The following is an 18,011-nucleotide window of genomic DNA, read 5'->3' on the forward strand; positions in this document are numbered from 1 at the left end:
AGATAAATGGTGGTAAGCACCATGTAAAGAAATATTTGAAGTTGAGTCAAAGACCTTAATTTTTCCTATAAATCATCCAAGATCATCATTTAAAATGTATTTATTTATTTATTTATTTAATTTTTTTTATTTATTTTTTACAGAGACAGAGAGTGAGTCAGAGAGAGGGATAGACAGGGACAGACAAACAGGAACGGAGAGAGATGAGAAGCATCAATCATTAGTTTTTCATTGCGCGTTGCAACACCTTAGTTGTTCATTGATTGCTTTCTCATATGTGCCTTGACCGTGGGGCTACAGCAGACCGAGTAACCCCTTGCTGGAGCCAGCGACCTTGGGTCCAAGCTGGTGAGCCTCGCTCAAACCAGATGAGCCCGTGCTCAAGCTGGCGACCTCGGGGTCTCGAACCTGGGTCCTTCAGCATCCCAGTCCAACGCTCTATCCACTGCGCCACCACCAGGTCAGGCTATTTATTTATATTTTTAAAAATTTTATTTATTGATCTGAGAGAGAGAGGAAGGGAAAAGGACAGGAACATTGCTGTTCATCTACGTGCTCTGACTGGGGATCAAACTGGCCACCTGTGCTTTGGGGTGATGCTCTAACCAACTGAGCTATCTGGCCAGGGCTAAATGTTTATTTTATTGATTTTAGAGAGATAACGGGAGAGAGCAGGAGAGAGACAGGAACATCTGTTCCTATGTATGCCCTGACCTGGGATTGAACTGGGAACTTCTATGCTTCAGGATGATGCTCTAACCAACTGAGCCAGGGCCAAGACCATCATTATTTGATCTCAGCAGAAGAATGCCTCACAACAGTCTCCCTGAAAAGTGGTTTGAGAAGCTAAGTGGGTTCTTCCACATAAAGCTGGTCTTCTGTTTCTGCTCTCAGCCCGACATTGACACTAGCCAGGGCCTTGCCATGTTGTAAGCTATGTAGACCGTGGTCTTGGTTCCTCAGAGCGATCTCCTCCCACCCTCTGCTATCGGAAAAGGTAACCCTAAAACTACACCAGAGGGAACCAGGAGCACAAGTGGTTTGTGTCCTTTCCTGTAACAAGAACTGGAGCCCTGCCTGGATAGCTCAGTTGGTTATAGCATCACCCTGATACACAAAGGTTGCAGGTTCAATCCCTGGTCAGGGCATATACAAGAACAGATAGATGTTTCTGTCTCTTTTTCTTCCTCTCTCTAAAAATAAAAATAAATCAATAAATAAAAAAACATGGCATCTGGCTGCTTTATCATAACACCTCCACTGAGAGCCACAATGATAGAAGTTTCCCTACCTGCCTAACATCTAGCACTCCTCTGGAGAGTATAGTCCTTTTTTTTTATTATTAATTTTATTTTTTTTACTTATTTATTTTTATTAGAGAGAGAGGAGAGAGAGAGGAAAGAGAGAGAGAGAGAACAGAGGGAGGAGCAGGAAGCATCAACTCCCATATGTGCCTTGACCAGGCAAGCCCGGGGTTTCAAACCAGTAACCTCAGCATTCCAGGTCAATTCTTTACCCAGTGCGCCACCATAGGTCAGGCTGGAGTATAGTTCTTAAAGAACAAGCCTAGTGTTTTTGTTGGGTTTTTGTTTTTTTTTTTTTTTTTTTTTTGTATTTTTCCGAAGCTGGAAACGGGGAGGCAGTCAGACAGACTCCAGCATGCGCCTGACCGGGATCCACCCGGCATGCCCACCAGGGGGCGATGCTCTGCCCATCTGGGACATTGCTTTGTTGCAACCAGAGCCATTCTAGCGCCTGAGGCAGAGACCACAGAACCATCCTCAGCACCCGGGCAAACTTTGCTCCAGTGGAGCCTTGGCTGCGGGAGGGGAAGAGAGAGACAGAGAGGAAGGAGAGGGGGAGGGGTGAAGCAGATGGGCACTTCTCCTGTGTGCCCTGGCCAGGAATCGAACCTGGGTCTCCTGCACGCCAAGCCGACGCTCTACCACTGAGCCAACTGGCCAGGGCTGTTTTTTTAAAAAAGCCCTGGATAGCTCAGTTGGTTAGAGCATCATCCCAATATGCAAGAGTTGCCAGTTCAATCCTCAGTCAGGGCACATACGGAAACAAATCAATGTTTCTGTCTCTCCCTTCCTCTCTCTCTGAAATAAAAAAACAGAACAAAACAATAAAACAAAAAAAGAGCAAGCCTAGTTTTAATCCACTCTTGTTTTCTAAGAATGAAGCATCAAGATTCCAAGTGGGCAGGCTGGCACTTCTACCTTCCACCATTTGTGCAAGTATTACAGATCTGTCTCTATTTCTATCCACTCAGTTCCCTCCCCAGCCTCACCCACATGGCCTTTAATATTCTTCTTCTATCTTTGCCCAAAGGAAAATAACTGCAATCCTAGGAGTCAATGTTATCACTTTATTCAGGAGATAATCAATACAATACAGGGACAACAAAGAAAAATAGCTGTAGATAAAATTACATAAATTGGCTACATTTTCCAGAAGCGATTTAATCATTTTAAACAAGGAAGAGAAATCAGGAGGGTGCCTAAATGACTTCAGTGTTTCAAGCAAGTATCCCCACACTCCCTTGACTGAAGATGGCCCCAGGTGGAGGTGGTCCTTTTAGCAGGAAGAGGAAGAGGCAGCACCGATGCATAAGCCATGCCTCTTGGTCTGCCAACATTCAGCGGTAGGCCTTGTTGAACTCCTGGAGTGCCCAGCGCTTGTTCTCAGTTGCCTGCTTGAGTTGGGTGTACTCTTTTACCAGCCTGTCAAATTCTTCCCCAAGGACCTCATAAGTGTTTAGGACCTGTCGGGACTTCTCCATGTCCTGTTCTTGTAGGCAAATGGCCCCCTCCAAACGGTCCCTAAGAACCCGGGCACAGAAGATGCAATATAAGGATCTGGCTACTCAGAAAGCACACAAGAATGGGAACACGTTAAAATGAATGAGTCTAGAGCAGGAGTCCCCAAACTATGCCCACGGGCCGCACGCGACCCTGAGGCCATTTATCCAGCCCCCACCACACTTCCGGAAGGGGCACCCCTTTCACTGGTGGTCAGTGAGAGGAGCACTGTATGTGGCGGCCCTCCAACGGTCTGAGGGACAGTGAACTGGCCCCCTGTGTAAAAAGTTTGGGGACCCCTGGTCTAGACAGTGTGGGAACCAGCTCTGAATAGCTGCACCAAGCTCTCACCTAATGAGACGATGAATTTCCACTTTCTCAGTAGTGTAAGTGTCGGACAGAATCTTTAGCTCTTCCATCCTGACAGAGGAAAGATAGAAATGTGAACCTGAGGATCCCTAACAGGAACACAGTTAAGAACAAGACACAGTACCTGCCTATAATCAAAGCTGTGGGGCAAGCACTGACAGGATGAATAAGGTCACTCTGAATTCCTGAGCAATTGATTTCAGTCAAGCACCTATTTCATAAAGATTTAAAATAAAAAAATCAAGAATGTTGAAAGCTTTGGAGTAATCTTTTTTTTTTGTAGTTTATGTAAAAATTTATTTGACCAAAATGTAGGAAAAGTGATACTATTACATATGATACAGTTGCAAGAATCTAAATGAAAAGTGTGGGTTTTATTTAATTGTACAATTTGCTAGTGTATCTCCTGGGTAGTGAGATGCCTAATAAATAGGAATGAGGGGCAGAGGAGTTGGGTAAGCTAGAAGCAGGGTGGTTTTTAGTCAACTATAAACCTGAGTTGCCTCCCCCACTGCTGGGGAATATGGAATGTTTCAGCTGAGAAGTTAACCAAGAGCTTTGGGGTAATCTGAAGGCTAATACTGCTGTGTGACATTTACTGGATCCCTACACCAGTGGTCCCCAACCCCCGGGCCGCAGACCGGTACCGGTCCGTGGGCCATTTGGTACCGGTCCGCAGAGAGAGAATAAATAACTTACGTTCTTTCCGTTTTATTTATATTTAAGTCTGAACGATGTTTTATTTTTTTTAAATGACCAGATTCCCTCTGTTACATCTAAGACTCACTCTTGACGTTGGTCACGTGATACATTTATCAGTCCCACCCTAAAGGCCGGTCCGTGAAAATATTTTCTCACATTAAACCGGTCCATGGCCCAAAAAGGTTGGGGACCACTGCCCTACAAGACGTTAGGCATGTTACAGAGGAAAGAGAGAGGAAAGCAAGGTTGGCAGAGGGTGGTGTGTCCCTCAGACGCACAGGAGTCATAGCTCACCTCAGCTTAAGAACCATGGCACTGCACTTGATCTCCAGGTACTGGGAATTGATATGGTCTAGCTCAGACTGAGTTTTTAGCCGGTGTTCCTGAAGAAGTCTCTGCAGTAAGGTGAGGCAGCGGAGAAGTACCTGAGTCCCCAAGAAGCAGGAGAAAGAGGGTGAAAAAAAGATGGTAGAAAAAAAGGCAGGTCAGATATACTTGGCTTCCCCAAAAGTACCGATGGGGTCAAGGTAAAAGAGATGAGGTTAGCCCAGTGCTCTGACAAACCTGGGAGTAGGCGGCACTCTTCTTTTCCAGCAAAACCATCTGCTCCTTCTGCTGGCTCCTGGAGGCCTGACACTGCTGCTTCTCACTCACCAGGGTCTCTGCCAGTTTGCACACCTTTGCTGCCTTCAGGGCCTCACGGTCTGAATCTGGGCAAAGAGACAGAGGACTGGACAGGAAAATTCTACTTTTTGTGGCCCTTTTAAAGTCATTTTTCAGTGCCTCTATCTTACATCCAGCCCTAGAAATTATCTTCTTCCAGGTTTTTTTCTAATGTCCTGTTAAAAATGGCCCACTCTTAATTATGTTCTTTTTTACTCTTACCTTTAATTCCAGATTTTCTCCTCCTTTTTTTTTTTAAGCGAGAAAGAGATAGAGACAGGAAAGGAGAGATGAGAAGCATCAACTTGTAGTTGTGGCATTTTAATTGTTCATTGATTGCTTCTCATATGTACCTTGACCAAGGGGCTCCAGCTGAGCCAGTGACCCTTTCCTCAAGCCAGCAACCTTGGGCTTCAAGACAGTGATCACAGAGTCATGTCTATGATCCCACACTCAAGCCAGTGACCCCGCGCTCAAGCCAGGTAAGCCTGCACTCAAGCCAGCAACCTCGGGTTTTCAAACCTGGGCTCACAGCATCCCAGGTCAATGCTCTATCCACTGAACCACCACCTGGTCAGGCACCCCTTAATTCTTTTTTTTTTCTTACAGAGACAGAGACAGAGTCAGAGAGATGGATAGCTAGGGACAGACAGACAGGAACGGAGAGAGATGAGAAGCATCAATCATCAGTTTTTCATTGCGACACCTTAGTTGTTCATTAATTGCTTTCTCATATGTGCCTTGACTGTGGGCCTTCAGCAGACCGAGTAACCTCTTGCTCAAGCCAGTCTAAGCTGGTGAGCTTTGCTCAAACCAGATGAGCCCGTGCTCAAGCTGGCAACCTCGGGATCTCGAACCTGGTCCTCTGCATCCCAGTCTGACGCTCTATCCACTGCGCCACTGCCCAGTCAGGCACCCCCCTTAATTCTTTTTTCTTTTTTTGCAACAAAGACAGAAGGACAGATACAGACAGACAGGAAGGGAGAGAGATGCAAAGCATCAATTCTTCGTTGCTGCACCTTAGTTGTTCATTGATTGCTTTCTCATATGTGCCTTGACTGGGGGGGTGGGGCCCTCCAGCCAAGCCAGTGACCTTGGGCTCAAGCTAGTGAACTTTGGGCTCAAGCCGGCAATCTCATGCTTAAGCTAGTGAGCCTGTGCTCAAGCCGGCAACCTCAGGGTTTCAAACCTGGGTCCTCTGCGTCCCAGTCTGATGATCTATGCACTGCACCACTGCCTGATCAGGCCCCCTTCATTTTTTTTCTGGTGAAAGGAGGGGAGGTAGTGAGACAGACTCCCGCATGTGCCCCAGCCGGATTTACCTGGCAATGCCATCTTGGGCTGATGCTTGAGTACCAAACTGTTATTAGCACCGGAGGCTGATACACTTCAATGGATCTATTTTCAGTACCCAGGGCCATGCTCAAACCAACTGAGCCACTGGCTGCAGAGGGGTAGGTGGAGAAGCAGATGATAGGTTTTCCTGGAGAAGCAGATGGTAGCTTCTCCTGGGCCATATGCTGGGCCAACACACTATCCACTGAGCCGCTGGACAGGACCTTAGTTATTTTTTTTCCAAAAATTAATTAATTTTTTGGATAGTGAAAGGGAGAGACATGCACAGAATCCTTTGGCTTCACCTAGTTGCAGGGATAGAATCTGCAACCTTATCCCATTTAGGCAACACTGCAGTTATCCTAGGTTTTTAGTTTTTTTTGTTTTTTGGTTTTTTTTTTCTGAAGCTGGAAACGGGGAGAGAGTCAGACAAACTCCCGCATGCGCCCGACCAGGATCCACCCGGCACGCCCACCAGGGGCGATGCTCTGCCCCTCCAGGGCGTCGCTCTGCCGCGACCAGAGCCACTCTAGCGCCTGGGGCAGAGGCCAAGGATCCATCCCCAGCGCCCGGGCCATCTTTGCTCCAATGGAGCCTTTGCTGTGGGAGGGGAAGAGAGAGAGAGAGGGGAAGGAGGGGGGTGGGGGTGGAGAAGCAAATGGGCGCTTCTCCTATGTGCCCTGGCCGGGAATCGAACCCGGGTCCCCGCATGCCAGGCCGACGCTCTACCGCTGAGCCAACCGGCCAGGGCTGGTTTTTAGTTTTATTACTATTTTATATTGAATTTACTCCTGGGCCATAAGGGTTTTTTTAATAAATAAATTTTTATTAATTTTAATGGGGTGACATTAATAAATCAGGGTACATATATTCAAAAAAAATATGTCCAGGTTATCTTGTCATTCAAATCTGTTGCATACCCATCGCCCAAAGTCAGATTGTCCTCCGTCACCTTCTATCTAGTTTTCTTTGCCTCAACTTGTAGTTGTGGCATTTTAATTGTTCATTGATTGCTTCTCATATGTACCTTGACCAAGGGACTCCAGCTGAGCCAGTGACCCTTTCCTCAAGCCAGCAACCTCCCCCTCTCCCTTCTTCCCTCCCCCCGCCCCCCCCCTGTAACCACCACTCTTGTCCAAGTCTTAGTATCGTTTTTATGTCCCACCAATATATAGAATCCTACAGTTCTTGTTTTTTTCTGATTTACTTATTTCACTCCGTATAATGTTACCAAGATCCCACCATTTTGTTGTAAGTGATCCGATGTCATCATTTCTTACGGCTGAATAGTATACCATGGTGTATATGTGCCACATCTTCTTTATCTAGTCTTCTATTTTTTTTTACAGTGATTAAAGCCTTTAAGCAAACTCTTCGCCAATACAGCAAGAATCCATAAAAGAGTAGTGTCCTTAACATGTTCACCAAGTCCAAGTTGTGGGCCATAAGTTTTTGTTTCTTCAGTTTCTTCTGGGATATCTTTTTCTTCTGTGCAACTTCCTCTTCTGGTTTAGAAACAGTCTGCTCTTTTTCAGTACGGATCATCTCAGTGTGGCAGGCAGAGCTCCTATAAGGGTTAATCTGCCCATGAGCTCTGTAAGTTCTCCATTGTGTCTTGGGGGCTTTGTTCACCTGGATGTGCTCAATGACCAGAAAATCTATGTCTAAACCTTTAAGTTCAGCATTACTCTCTGCATTTTTAAGCATGTATAGCAAAAACTCAGCACTCTTTTTGGGCCACTGACCTTGTGTTCAGCCCCACTGTTTGGCCTGGGCACACCTACCAGCTTCACCATTGTTAACAACAGAATGACACACATTGCTTCCACAAAGTGCCATTCTTCAAGTACTTGGTGGCTTTTCAAATATGTACACCCTTGATGGCCTGGGCAGTTTCACACATGACCTTAAAGTGTACCTGAAGGGCCTGACTGGGCAGTGGCACAGTGGGTAGAGTGTTGGACTGGGATGCCGAGGACCCAGGTTCGAGACCCCACGGTCACAGCTTGAGCGCGGGCTCACCTGGTTTGAGCAAAGCTCACCAGCTTGGACCCAAGGTCACTGGCTCGAGCAAGGGGTTACTCCATCTGCTGTAGCCCCACGGTCAAGGCACATATGAGAAAGCAATCAATGAATAACTAAGGTGTCGCAACGAAAAACTAATGATTGATGCTTCTCATCTCTCTCCGTTTCTGTCTGTCCCTATCTGTCCCTCTCTCTGACTCTCTGTCTCTGAAAAAAATAAACAAAGTGTACCTGAAGGTTTGAACTTCTTGATTTGCATGATTTTGTGGGGTTTTCTGGGTCAACTGAATAGTGAACCATTTTCAGAGGTCACCTACAACTGTTTTTGGTAAGAGGAGGATCTTAACTCTTAAATCATAGAAATAAAGACAACGGGCCTGACCTGTGGTGGCGCAGTGGATAAAGCACCGACTTGGAATGCTGAGGTTGTCAGTTCGAAACCCTAAGCTTGCCTGGTCAAAGCACATATGGGAGCAACTACTATGAGTTGATGCTTCCCACTTCTCCCTCCCTTGTCTCTCTCCCCCCTCCCCGCTGTCTAAAGATTAAAAAAAGAAAGAAAGGAAGAAAGACAACAGGAACACCTACTAGCCTGAACTTTCATCCTTATTCCATTTTGATTCTCCTGAGAACAAACTCATCCTCCCCTGCAGCAAGAGGACACTCTAGCCTGGCACCTTGATGAATAAAAGGAGTTCTCACAGAATTCTTTGCTTTTATTTTATCAGTAAGGAAACAAACATCTCCAATGTCTCCAATGCTTCCCAGCTTTTGTTCCAAATCTAAAATTCAAAGATATTATTCTCAAAAGAACAACCCTGGAGTCCTGAGGGCCAGCTGTGAACAGAACACAGAGAGCCAGCACTCACCCAAACTGGGATCATGGTAGCAAAGAAGAGTGAAACATTTCCTCTTGAGCTGCTCCTCCACTTCGAGGTAGAGCCGACCTCTCATCCACACAGAATCCTACAGCCACAGAAACAAAAAGAGATACAAATAGACTGTTAGAACTAGGAAGATCCAGCCAATGAGTACATGATGACAACAATCTCAATGCTAACCAAAGGAAATGCATTAAGAGACATCAGAGAGATTTACTAAAAAAAAATAAAATTTAATGCTTTTAATAGGGATGTGCATAAAAATAAAACTATCAGTGTAAACTACCAGAGCACTCTTTATAATAGCAAATGCCTGAACAGAGAGATTCATTTTTAGCCCATCCAGTTAGCAAAGAATAGTACTAGGTTCCCTAACTGATGAAAACATGGGGAACTTGGGGCACTGGAAACACCTTTCTGGAAAACAGTTTGGCAGTAAGTACCAACATGTTCTATGTATGTATCCTTTGACCCAGTGATCCAATTTTGAGCACTAATAGTTAGGAAATAATCACACAAGGGCAAAGACACATGAACTAACATATTCATATCAGTGTGGTTTCTAACAGCAAACATGTGAAAACAAGTTTAAATTAATATTCATCAATAGGGTCAAACAAATTATGTTACATCCATACACTAGAACCCTGTCAGTTATTTAAACCAATGATATAAACAGTGCCTGCACATCATGCTAAGAGTGCTTTAGGAGGTATAATCTTATTTACATTTATTGACTGATTTGAAAAGAAGTCCAAAATATATTAAGTGAAAACAGATTATACTCTATATAAGCACAGAGAGTATAACAGTATTTATGTCAAGCTGTGTTTATTTCTAGATGTAGTATTTCAGCTTTTACTTTTTTCTGTGTAATGTTTTTATTTAAGTTTGACCACCATAAACATTTATCATTTTTATAAAAACAATAAAGCTTAACAAAAATAATGTTCAAATGTAGAGGAGAAATTAAGCCCACATTTGTCCATCCCCGACCTCTGAAGGTGGCATAAGCTCCAGAAGGTCCACTTTCTCCAGTCCCAGCAGTGGAGGCATCTCCCTCTCCTGGTTATGACCCAAGAGCTGTGTTAGTTCAGTCACAAGTAGCCGCCGTTCAAGGGTCTCATGAAACTGAGAGAGAGAATAAAAACAAAAAGAGGTTACTATGCCTGACTTGTGGTGGTACAATGGATAGAGCGTCAAGTTGGAACACTAAAGTCCCAGTTGAAAATCCTGATGTCATTGGCTTGAGCATGAGCTTGCCAGCTTGAGTGTGGGATCATCAACATGATCCTGACTGAGGTCACTGGCTTGGCTTGAGCATCCCAGTCAAGGCATGTATGAGAAGTAATCAATGAACTAAAGTGAAGCAACTAAAAGTTGATACTTCTCTTTCCTCCCACCTCTCTAAAAATCAATTTAAAAAAGAAAAGAGCCTGACCAGGCGGTGGCGCAGTGAATAGAGCGTCAGACTAGGATGTGGAGGACCCAGGTTCAAGACCCCAAGGTCGCCAGCTTGAGCGCAGGCTCATCTGGTTTGAGCAAGGCTCACCAGCTTGAGCCCAAGGTCGCTGGCTCAAGCAAGGGGTCACTCGGTCTGCTGTAGCCCCACCCTCCCACCAAGGCATATGTGAGAAATTAATCAATGAACTAACGGAGCCGCAACGAAGAATTGATGTTTCTCATCTCTCTCCCTTCCTGTCTGTCTGTTCCTATCTGTCCCTCTCTCTGACTCTGTCTCTGCCACACACAAAAAATAAAAAAAGAGGTTACTATATATTTTCTCTCACTCCACCTCCTCCATCATCATGAATCAGTTCTTCACACATTTTCAAAGTTCTCAAATATGTCATCCCTTTCAGATAACTTCTCAGTTGTCAGTGCCTTCTCCTGTTAATGTTTTTTTTCAAAACCCTGACAACAGCCTGACCAGGCGGTGGCGCAGTGAATAGAGCATCAGACTGGGATGCAGAGGATCCAGGTTCGAGACCCCGAGGTCACCAGCTTGAGCGCGGCTCATCTGGTTTGAGCCCAAAAAAAGCTCACCAGCTTGAACCCAAGGTCGCTGGCTCGAGCAAGGGGTCACTCGGTCTGCTATAGCCCCACCGTCAAGGCACATATGAGAAAGCAATCAATGAACTAAGGTGCCACAACGAAAAACTGATGATTGATGCTTCTCATCTCTCTCCGTTCCTGTCTGTCTGTCCCTATCTATCCCTCTCTCTGTCTGTAAAAAAAAAAGAGAAAAAATGAAAAACCCTGACAACACACCCACCACCTCTTCTTCCCATAACTACATTCCAATTTTTTACAATCCATTTCTTTTTGATAGCCATTTCATAAAGCTCCTACTTCCCCCCAGATCATATAATCAGATGAAGCCATAGTTGGCCTACTCAATCCTATGGTAACCAACTCATTACTTCATCTCTTCCACCTTACTTTTTTATCTTCAGAAGTTAAATCTGTGTCTTGTATCTTCACATAGTAGTCCCCAAGCAGCTCTTGAATGACTCTCTGTAAAATCTCAGACCTCAGCCATGTTGTCTTATACAGTCGAACTTCCTTCCAAGCCTAGAAAAAAAAAAGTCCCAGATAAGAACCCCCTCTCTCAGAAGATTCTTCCACCCCCCATCACCCCAGGTTCTTACCTGAGCCAGCTCCTTTGCCAGGAAGAGGCTTAAGCCACTCTTGTCCACATGTTGTGAGAGACTCAGCAGCAGTTTGCTGAAGTGTGGGTTTTGTAACAGGTCCTCTTCATTCAGGTTACAAGGAGGAAGCTGTTTGCTGCACACTTAATAGGATGTCCCCCATTGGGACAAAAAGCAAAGAAGGTATGGACTCTTAAATTATATATAATTGAGCATAACTTAGCTTAATACTCACACAAAAACCCTAGGTTTTTAATATGGAAGTTTTCTAATTCTAATGAATATTTTTTTTTCATAAGACAGACACAGAGACAGACAGACAGAGAGGAAGGAAGAGAGATGAGAAGCATCAGTTCATAGTTGCATCACTTTAGTTGTTCATTGACTGCTTCACATACACGCCTGCTGAGCCAGTGACCCCTTGCTCAGGCCAGTGACCTTGACCTCAAGCTAGCGACCATGGGATCATTTCGATGATCCCATGCTCTGGTGACCCCACACTCAAGCTGGCAAACCTGGCTCAAGTGAGATGAGCCTGTGCTTAAAATGGCAAGCTCTGGGTTTTGAACCTGGAAGCTCAGTGTCCCAGGTCAATGCTCTCTCTATTCACTGCAGTGCTACTGGTTAGGCGAGTAAGTTAAGAATTTAACCAAATTCTCCTTATTGTAAATAGAATTGAGTAACCTGTATAAATATGCATGAGAAAAGTGCAAGAAACTGGGATCCTGTTGCAATTCTGTATGTTCAAGGGGCTTTCTTTCCATCTCTTTTCTGACGTGCTTTCTGTTCGGATCTTCTGTTTTACACCTACTTACCAAACAAACACTCAAATTTTCACTCTTTGGGTCATCCCAAAGTCCTTTTAGAGAATAAGAATTCTCTTTTTTCTCCCCAAGGCAGAAGGATCAATAGGGGAATGGTAAAAATATAGAAGATTCAAGTCCTTGAAGGATTCAAGATATAGAAAGGGCTTGAGATATGGAAGGAATTCAAGATATTGGGAGGATCCGAGATTTTGGAGAGAAGATATGAAAAAAATTCAAGACATAGGTAGGAAGGAAGGCCTTAAGGAGTTGCTGGCCACCCTTATCTTCTGGATATGCTTGCTCACTGCATGGGAGCATCTTCAGTTTTTAGTCTACTGCACAAGGAGACACTAAACAGGAGTCAGTCTAATCTGTTTTCCAATAAGACAGTGTTTAAGAATCTTCATGTACCCTAATTTCCCTAGAAACGTAAGCTTCTGTGAGAGAAACCATACTGGTGAACATTATAAATCTTTTTTATTATAGGAAGTATGAACATGGATAAGACCTCTCTGGGTAAGTCATTAATTTCTTACAAATGGCTAACCTTACCTTTTTGGAGTGTATCCATCCCTTCTCCAGGTGAACAGAAATCCCCAGATGCCATCTGATACTTTTATCTTGGAATCAAGCAGAAGAAAACAAAAAGAACAATAAACTGGTCTGACCTGTGGTGGTGCAGTGGATAAAGCATCGATCTGGAATACTGAGTTCTCTGGTTCAAAACCCTGGGCTTGCCTGGTCAAGACACATATGGGAGTTGATGCTTCCTGCTCCCTCCTCCCCACCTTTCTCTCTCCCTCTCTCCCTCTCCCTGCCTCTCTAAAATAAATAAATAAATAAATAAATAAATAAATAAATAATTAAAATAAAATAAACTGGCTGGCTGCTCCAGAGAAAATTAAATACCTTGGGTTCAAATTTCTGTTGTTTACATGCTGGGGAGGAACCTCCGGGATGCCTCTTAACAGAGGAGGGACTATATCACACATCCTCGGTCCCAAGCTCTTATACAAATATTATAGACAAACAGACTTATCAGTGGCAAAACATTTTGCATTCTAACCACATAAATGTTTCCACTTGTTATAAGCTGTCTAAAAATGGAGCCTCCTTAGGAAAGAAAACCTTCCAATTCACTAGTCTAAAGCAGGAGGATGCCTCCCTCTCCCCACAATTATTTCTAAGTTAAAACTGAGATGCTTGCCTGACCAGGCGGTGGCGCAGTAGACAGAGTGTCGGACTGGGATGCGGAGGACCCAGGTAGCCAGCTTGAGCACGGGCTCATCTGGTTTGAGCAAAGCTCACCAGCTTGGACCCAAGGTCGCTGGCTCAAGCAAGGGGTTACTCGGTCTGCTGAAGGCCCATGGTCAAGGCACATATGAGAAAGAAATCAATGAACTAAGGTGTCGCAATAAAAAACTAATGATTGATGCTTCTCATCTCGCTCAGTTCCTGTCTGTCCCTGTCTATCCCTCTCTCTGACTCTCTCTTTCTCTGTAAATAAAAAATTTTTAAAAATAAGAAAAAAAAAAACAAAAACGAGCTGCCGCTTCCAAGTTACAAGTGAACTGAAAAAAGGAAAAAAGAAATCAAGGTCTACTTTTTTCCTTCCAATCACTCAGCTATTAAATTCCACAATAGTCGCCCTGGCCAGTTAGCTCAGTGGCAGAGCGTTGGCCTGGCGTGCAGGAGTCCCGGGTTCGATTCCCAGCCAGGGCACACAGGAGAAGCGCCCATCTGCTTCTCCACCCCTCCCCCTCTTCTTCCTCTCTGTCTCTCTCTTCCCCTCCTGCAGCCAAGGCTCCAGTGGAGCAAAAGTTTGCCCAGGCGCTGAGGATGGCTCTGTGGCCTCTGCCCCAGGCGCTAGAATGACTCTGATTGCGGCAGAGCATCGCCCCCTGGTGGGCATGCCGGGTGGATCCCGGTTGGGCACATGCGGAAGTCTGTCTGACTGCCTCCCCATTTCCAACTTCAGAAAAATGCAAAAAAAAAAGCCACAATAGTCTCTTACACTTCTTTAATTTGTCTTTCATCTAAGTTGGTAGTTTTTGATCATTAACTCCAGAAACACCCTTCGAAGTAACAAATCATTCCACACTTGAACAACAACTGGTTTTCACATAACAGCATTAGTAAAGAGCACCTGGAAAAAAAGAGCATGACAAGAAAAGGGGCAGGGAGGTCAGTGCCAATGCAGAGGTATAGTTAGTAATGCAGCTGAGGCCAGGACAGGGGCTGTGGGTGTTTTGCCAGAACACAAAGCACACTGAGCCCAACCAGGCAGTGGCGCAGTGGATAGAGTGTCGGACTGGGATGCAGAGGACCCAGGTTCGAGACCCCGAGGTCGCTGGCTTGAGTGCAGGCTCATCTGGTTTGAGCAAAACCCCACCAGCTTGAACCCAAGGTCGCTGGCTCCAGCAAGGGGTTCCTCAGTCTGCTGAAGGCCCACGGTCAAGGCGCATATGAGAAAGCAATCAATGAACAACTAAGGTGTCGCAATGCACAATAAAAAACTAATGATTGATGCTTCTCGTCTCTCTCCATTCCTGTCTGTCTGTCTGTCGCTGTCTATCCCTCTCTCTGACTCACTCTCTGTCTCTGTAAAAAATAAATTAATTTAAAAAAAAAAAAGCACACTGAAAAGAACGACATCAACACAAAGGAGTGGTGAAGATGGGCACAGTTTGGGCTCTGGAGACAAAAGTTTTCCCTTGACATTATTTTCCATTTTGTTGCACCATCCCCTCCTCTAAGGTATCAAACTCCAAAGGACAGCTGTGTCTCCCAAAGCAAAACAAACATAGAAGGTTATGATTTAACACTTCATGTTCACAGAACATTTGGTTTACTCACTTGTTTTATGAGTAAATTCAAAGTAACTACTCATTTGTTTTGAAACATGGTCTAGAAGAGCAGGACACAGCTGAGGAGTCAGAATGCTAGGACTTAGTTTTCTCAGCCATTGTTCTGTGTCATGTAAGGGAAATGGTTTTTTTGTGCCAAACTTTTATTCCACCTGCACACCTGAGATAACGATTCCTGCCTTGGAGAGACATTAAGAATTAATAACACAATGTACCTGTCAACAAAAGCCACTACTTAGTAAGCTCAGCGTTTTTGCAATTCTGATTATCGTTGATCTAGGCCTGCATATAAAAATTTTGTAGGCAAGTATCACACACGAAAATGAGGATCATCCCAAATTAAAAAATAAAAAATCAGTTGTTATTGCTTCCCTAAGGGAACTGCCCTCTTGGAGTTTTTTAAGGATGCTTTTCTTTACCCTTTTTAAAGGTTAGATTAGAGGGCGTGAACGGGGTGGGGAGAGGCAGCAATCAGGCACAATTCTCCATCCTCTGCACTCAAACGTGTTAAAACACTGCTACAGGGACCCAAGCATTCAAATGCTCTGACTCAGATGTCTTTTAAATCCTTAGAGCTGTCTTTACACGCTGTACTGAACGTTAAATCGATTTCACAGGTATTTTCACGAGATGAATCAAAATGCCGAGCGGACCCTCGGGCGCCGACTTCCCCACGGTCTGAGCAGCCAGACTCCCAAGAAGGGAGGGCGGTCTCAGACCAGGGACTGGCCGGATTGGCCCTTCCAGGCTCCCTTCCCCAGCAGCACCGCCCGCCGACCCTCTGAAGCAAACCTGCACGCCGTAGGGCGGCTGAAGCGTCAACCCTCAGGACCCCGCCCGCGTCCGGGCTCCGGAACTTCTCACTCAGGCCCGGCGCTGGGGTGCGGGGAAACTAGGGTCTGGAAGACTGCCGGGAACGTCGGAGGGGAGAGACCTGGAAGCGCATCAGAGGCCGCGCGAGGGCGAAGAGGGGGCGGGGCCGCGCTCAGGCGGGAGCGGCAGGCCCCGCCCCTCGCCGGGCACCGCCCGCAGGACCGGGTTTTGAAGTCCGTGGTGACACGGAAGCGGTCTCCCAAGGTTCCTTGCTCTTTCTCCTAGGTACTTTTTGAGGGCAAACGTTGATAAAATGGTAACGATTGCCAGCTTTTATTGAGGGTCTACGATGGGTCAGGCGTTATTCCTTGCTTTGCCTCATTTGGGGTTTTTTTTGTTGTTGTTGTTTTTACAGAGACAGATAGGGCCAGGGACAGACAGGAACGGAGAGAGATGAGAAGCATCAATCATCAGTTTTTCCTTGCGACACCTTAGTTCATTATTGCTTTCTCATATGTGCCTTGACCGCGGGCCTTCAGCAGACTGAGTGACCCCTTGCTTGAACCAGCGACTTTGGGTCCAAGCTGGTGAGCTTTGCTCAAACCAGATGAGCCCGCGCTCAAGCTGGTGACCTCGGGGTCTCGAACCTGAGTCCTTCCGCATCCCAGTCGAGGCTCTATCCACTGCACCACCGCCTGGTCAGGCGCCTCGTTTAGTTTTTACAGCGTCCCTCTTACCCGTTTTACTGAAGGAAAAACTAAGGAACAGTAAGGTTAAATGACTTGCTCAGGGACGCTAGCAGAGTCAAAACCTGACCCAATGGCCCTCAATGAACCTTCCCAGACCTGCCGCCCACCCCCCACCACGGGCGGAGAGTCTTCTCTGTCTGGCCCTGCCCACCAGCCCTGTCACCTGGGTGGGCTCAATTTCCTCCTTTAGGTGCTTCCCTCTCATTTTTCTCTCGCTCTCTTAACTATATGGACATTTACTGTGCTTAACAGGAAGTCTGGAGCTGAGGGTCCCATGGCTTTTTAGTAGTTCCATGGTGTCAAGGTACCCTGAAGTTCTCTTTGCATTGTCCTGGTAATCACAGGTGGCTTCAGAAGTCAACACATCCCAAGCAGGAAGGAAGGGGGAAAGCCGCCTTCCTATAACAGTACGGAAGAAATTCTTTCCCAGACGCACCAGACTTTCCCATCTGTTTCTTTGGCCAGGTTAGGTCACCTACCCAGCCCTAGACCAATGAGCTGGATATTTGTCCCCCAGATTCATATTCTGCTCTGCAACACCCTATGTAGCGGGTTAGGATTACCTGTAAAGACCTCAGGGTTCTCATATTTTCTTACTAGTTTCAGCCAATGGGGGATTCCAACAGGAGGGTGGAGGGAGAGAATGATGAGAGGAGGGGGAAAATTCCCCTGACTTCCTCCATGGGCTTGACCTCAGGTTGGCTATGGACTTCTACCAAAGGTTATTGTTCCTCTCAAGGGGGTTCCCAGACCTTTCTGTCCTAAACCTTACCCCCATCTTTTCAAACTTGACTGAAATTTGTCATTAGGTGGATTATTTCAAAAATGATATTTGATATTAAATAAATTGCACAGTCTGACCAGATGGTGGTGCAGTGGCTAGAGCGTTGGCCTGGGACACAGAGAACCTGGGTTCAAAACCCAGAGGTCGCTGGCTTGAGCCCAAGGTCGCTGGCTTGAGCAAAGGGTCACTAGCTAGGCTGCAACCCCCTTCCATGAAGGCACATATGAGAATGCAATCAATGAACAACTAAGGTGCCATAACGAAAAATTGATGATTTTCATCTCTCTCCCTTCCTACCTGTCTGTCCCTATCTGTCTCTCTCTGTCTCTGTTGCCAAAAAAATAATAAAAATAAATCGCACCAAAGTTGTCACATCTCTTGCATCAGAGAAGCTGAAAGTCTGGCTGGTAGGAAGGGATCTCAGGCTAGGTGTTCTGGGTGATAGAGTTTAACCTTTTCTTTTAGTACCAACTAGAGAATTATTTTAGCAATACATAGAATAGTGTGATCCAGTGCAGGAATTTTATATCCCCGGTCATCTCGTCAGCTGCCACCTTTCATG

General features: G+C 45.5%; 1 protein-coding gene across 5 annotated transcripts; it reads right to left on the minus strand.

The window, feature by feature from the left end:
* Nucleotides 1-2,351: 2,351 nt before the first annotated feature.
* HAUS4 (HAUS augmin like complex subunit 4) lies at nt 2,352-16,076 on the minus strand. Of its 5 annotated transcripts, none has more exons than XM_066342654.1 (10): nt 15,904-16,076; nt 12,789-12,856; nt 11,431-11,573; nt 11,222-11,353; nt 9,776-9,910; nt 8,768-8,864; nt 4,440-4,585; nt 4,170-4,300; nt 3,156-3,224; nt 2,352-2,825 (listed from the first exon to the last, which is right to left on the minus strand). In XM_066342654.1, the coding sequence occupies exons 2-10, from the start codon at nt 12,841-12,843 to the stop codon at nt 2,642-2,644; spliced, it is 1,092 nt and encodes a 363-aa protein (XP_066198751.1). In that variant the 5' UTR covers nt 12,844-12,856; nt 15,904-16,076; the 3' UTR covers nt 2,352-2,641. The 5 variants fall into 5 exon arrangements, with proteins under 5 accessions (XP_066198751.1, XP_066198754.1, XP_066198750.1 ...); XM_066342657.1 differs by lacking the exon at nt 12,789-12,856 and adding an exon at nt 14,251-14,382; XM_066342653.1 differs by having other exon boundaries at nt 15,896-16,076.
* Between the last annotated feature and the right edge of the window lie 1,935 nt (nt 16,077-18,011).

This window comes from Saccopteryx leptura, chromosome 6 (assembly GCF_036850995.1).
Source record: "Saccopteryx leptura isolate mSacLep1 chromosome 6, mSacLep1_pri_phased_curated, whole genome shotgun sequence".
Classification (NCBI taxonomy): domain Eukaryota; kingdom Metazoa; phylum Chordata; class Mammalia; order Chiroptera; family Emballonuridae; genus Saccopteryx; species Saccopteryx leptura.

Coding starts and splice junctions, on each gene's coding strand:
- HAUS4 (XM_066342654.1), bottom strand. CDS start 12,843: ATGGCATCTGGGGATTTCTGTTCACCTGGAGAAGGGATGGATACACTC. Junction 9,911..11,221: donor TAACTTCTGAAGATAAAAAA/GTAAGGTGGAAG, acceptor TCTCTCTCTCAG/TTTCATGAGACCCTTGAACG. Junction 3,225..4,169: donor GCCATGGTTCTTAAGCTGAG/GTGAGCTATGAC, acceptor TTCCTCTGTCAG/GATGGAAGAGCTAAAGATTC.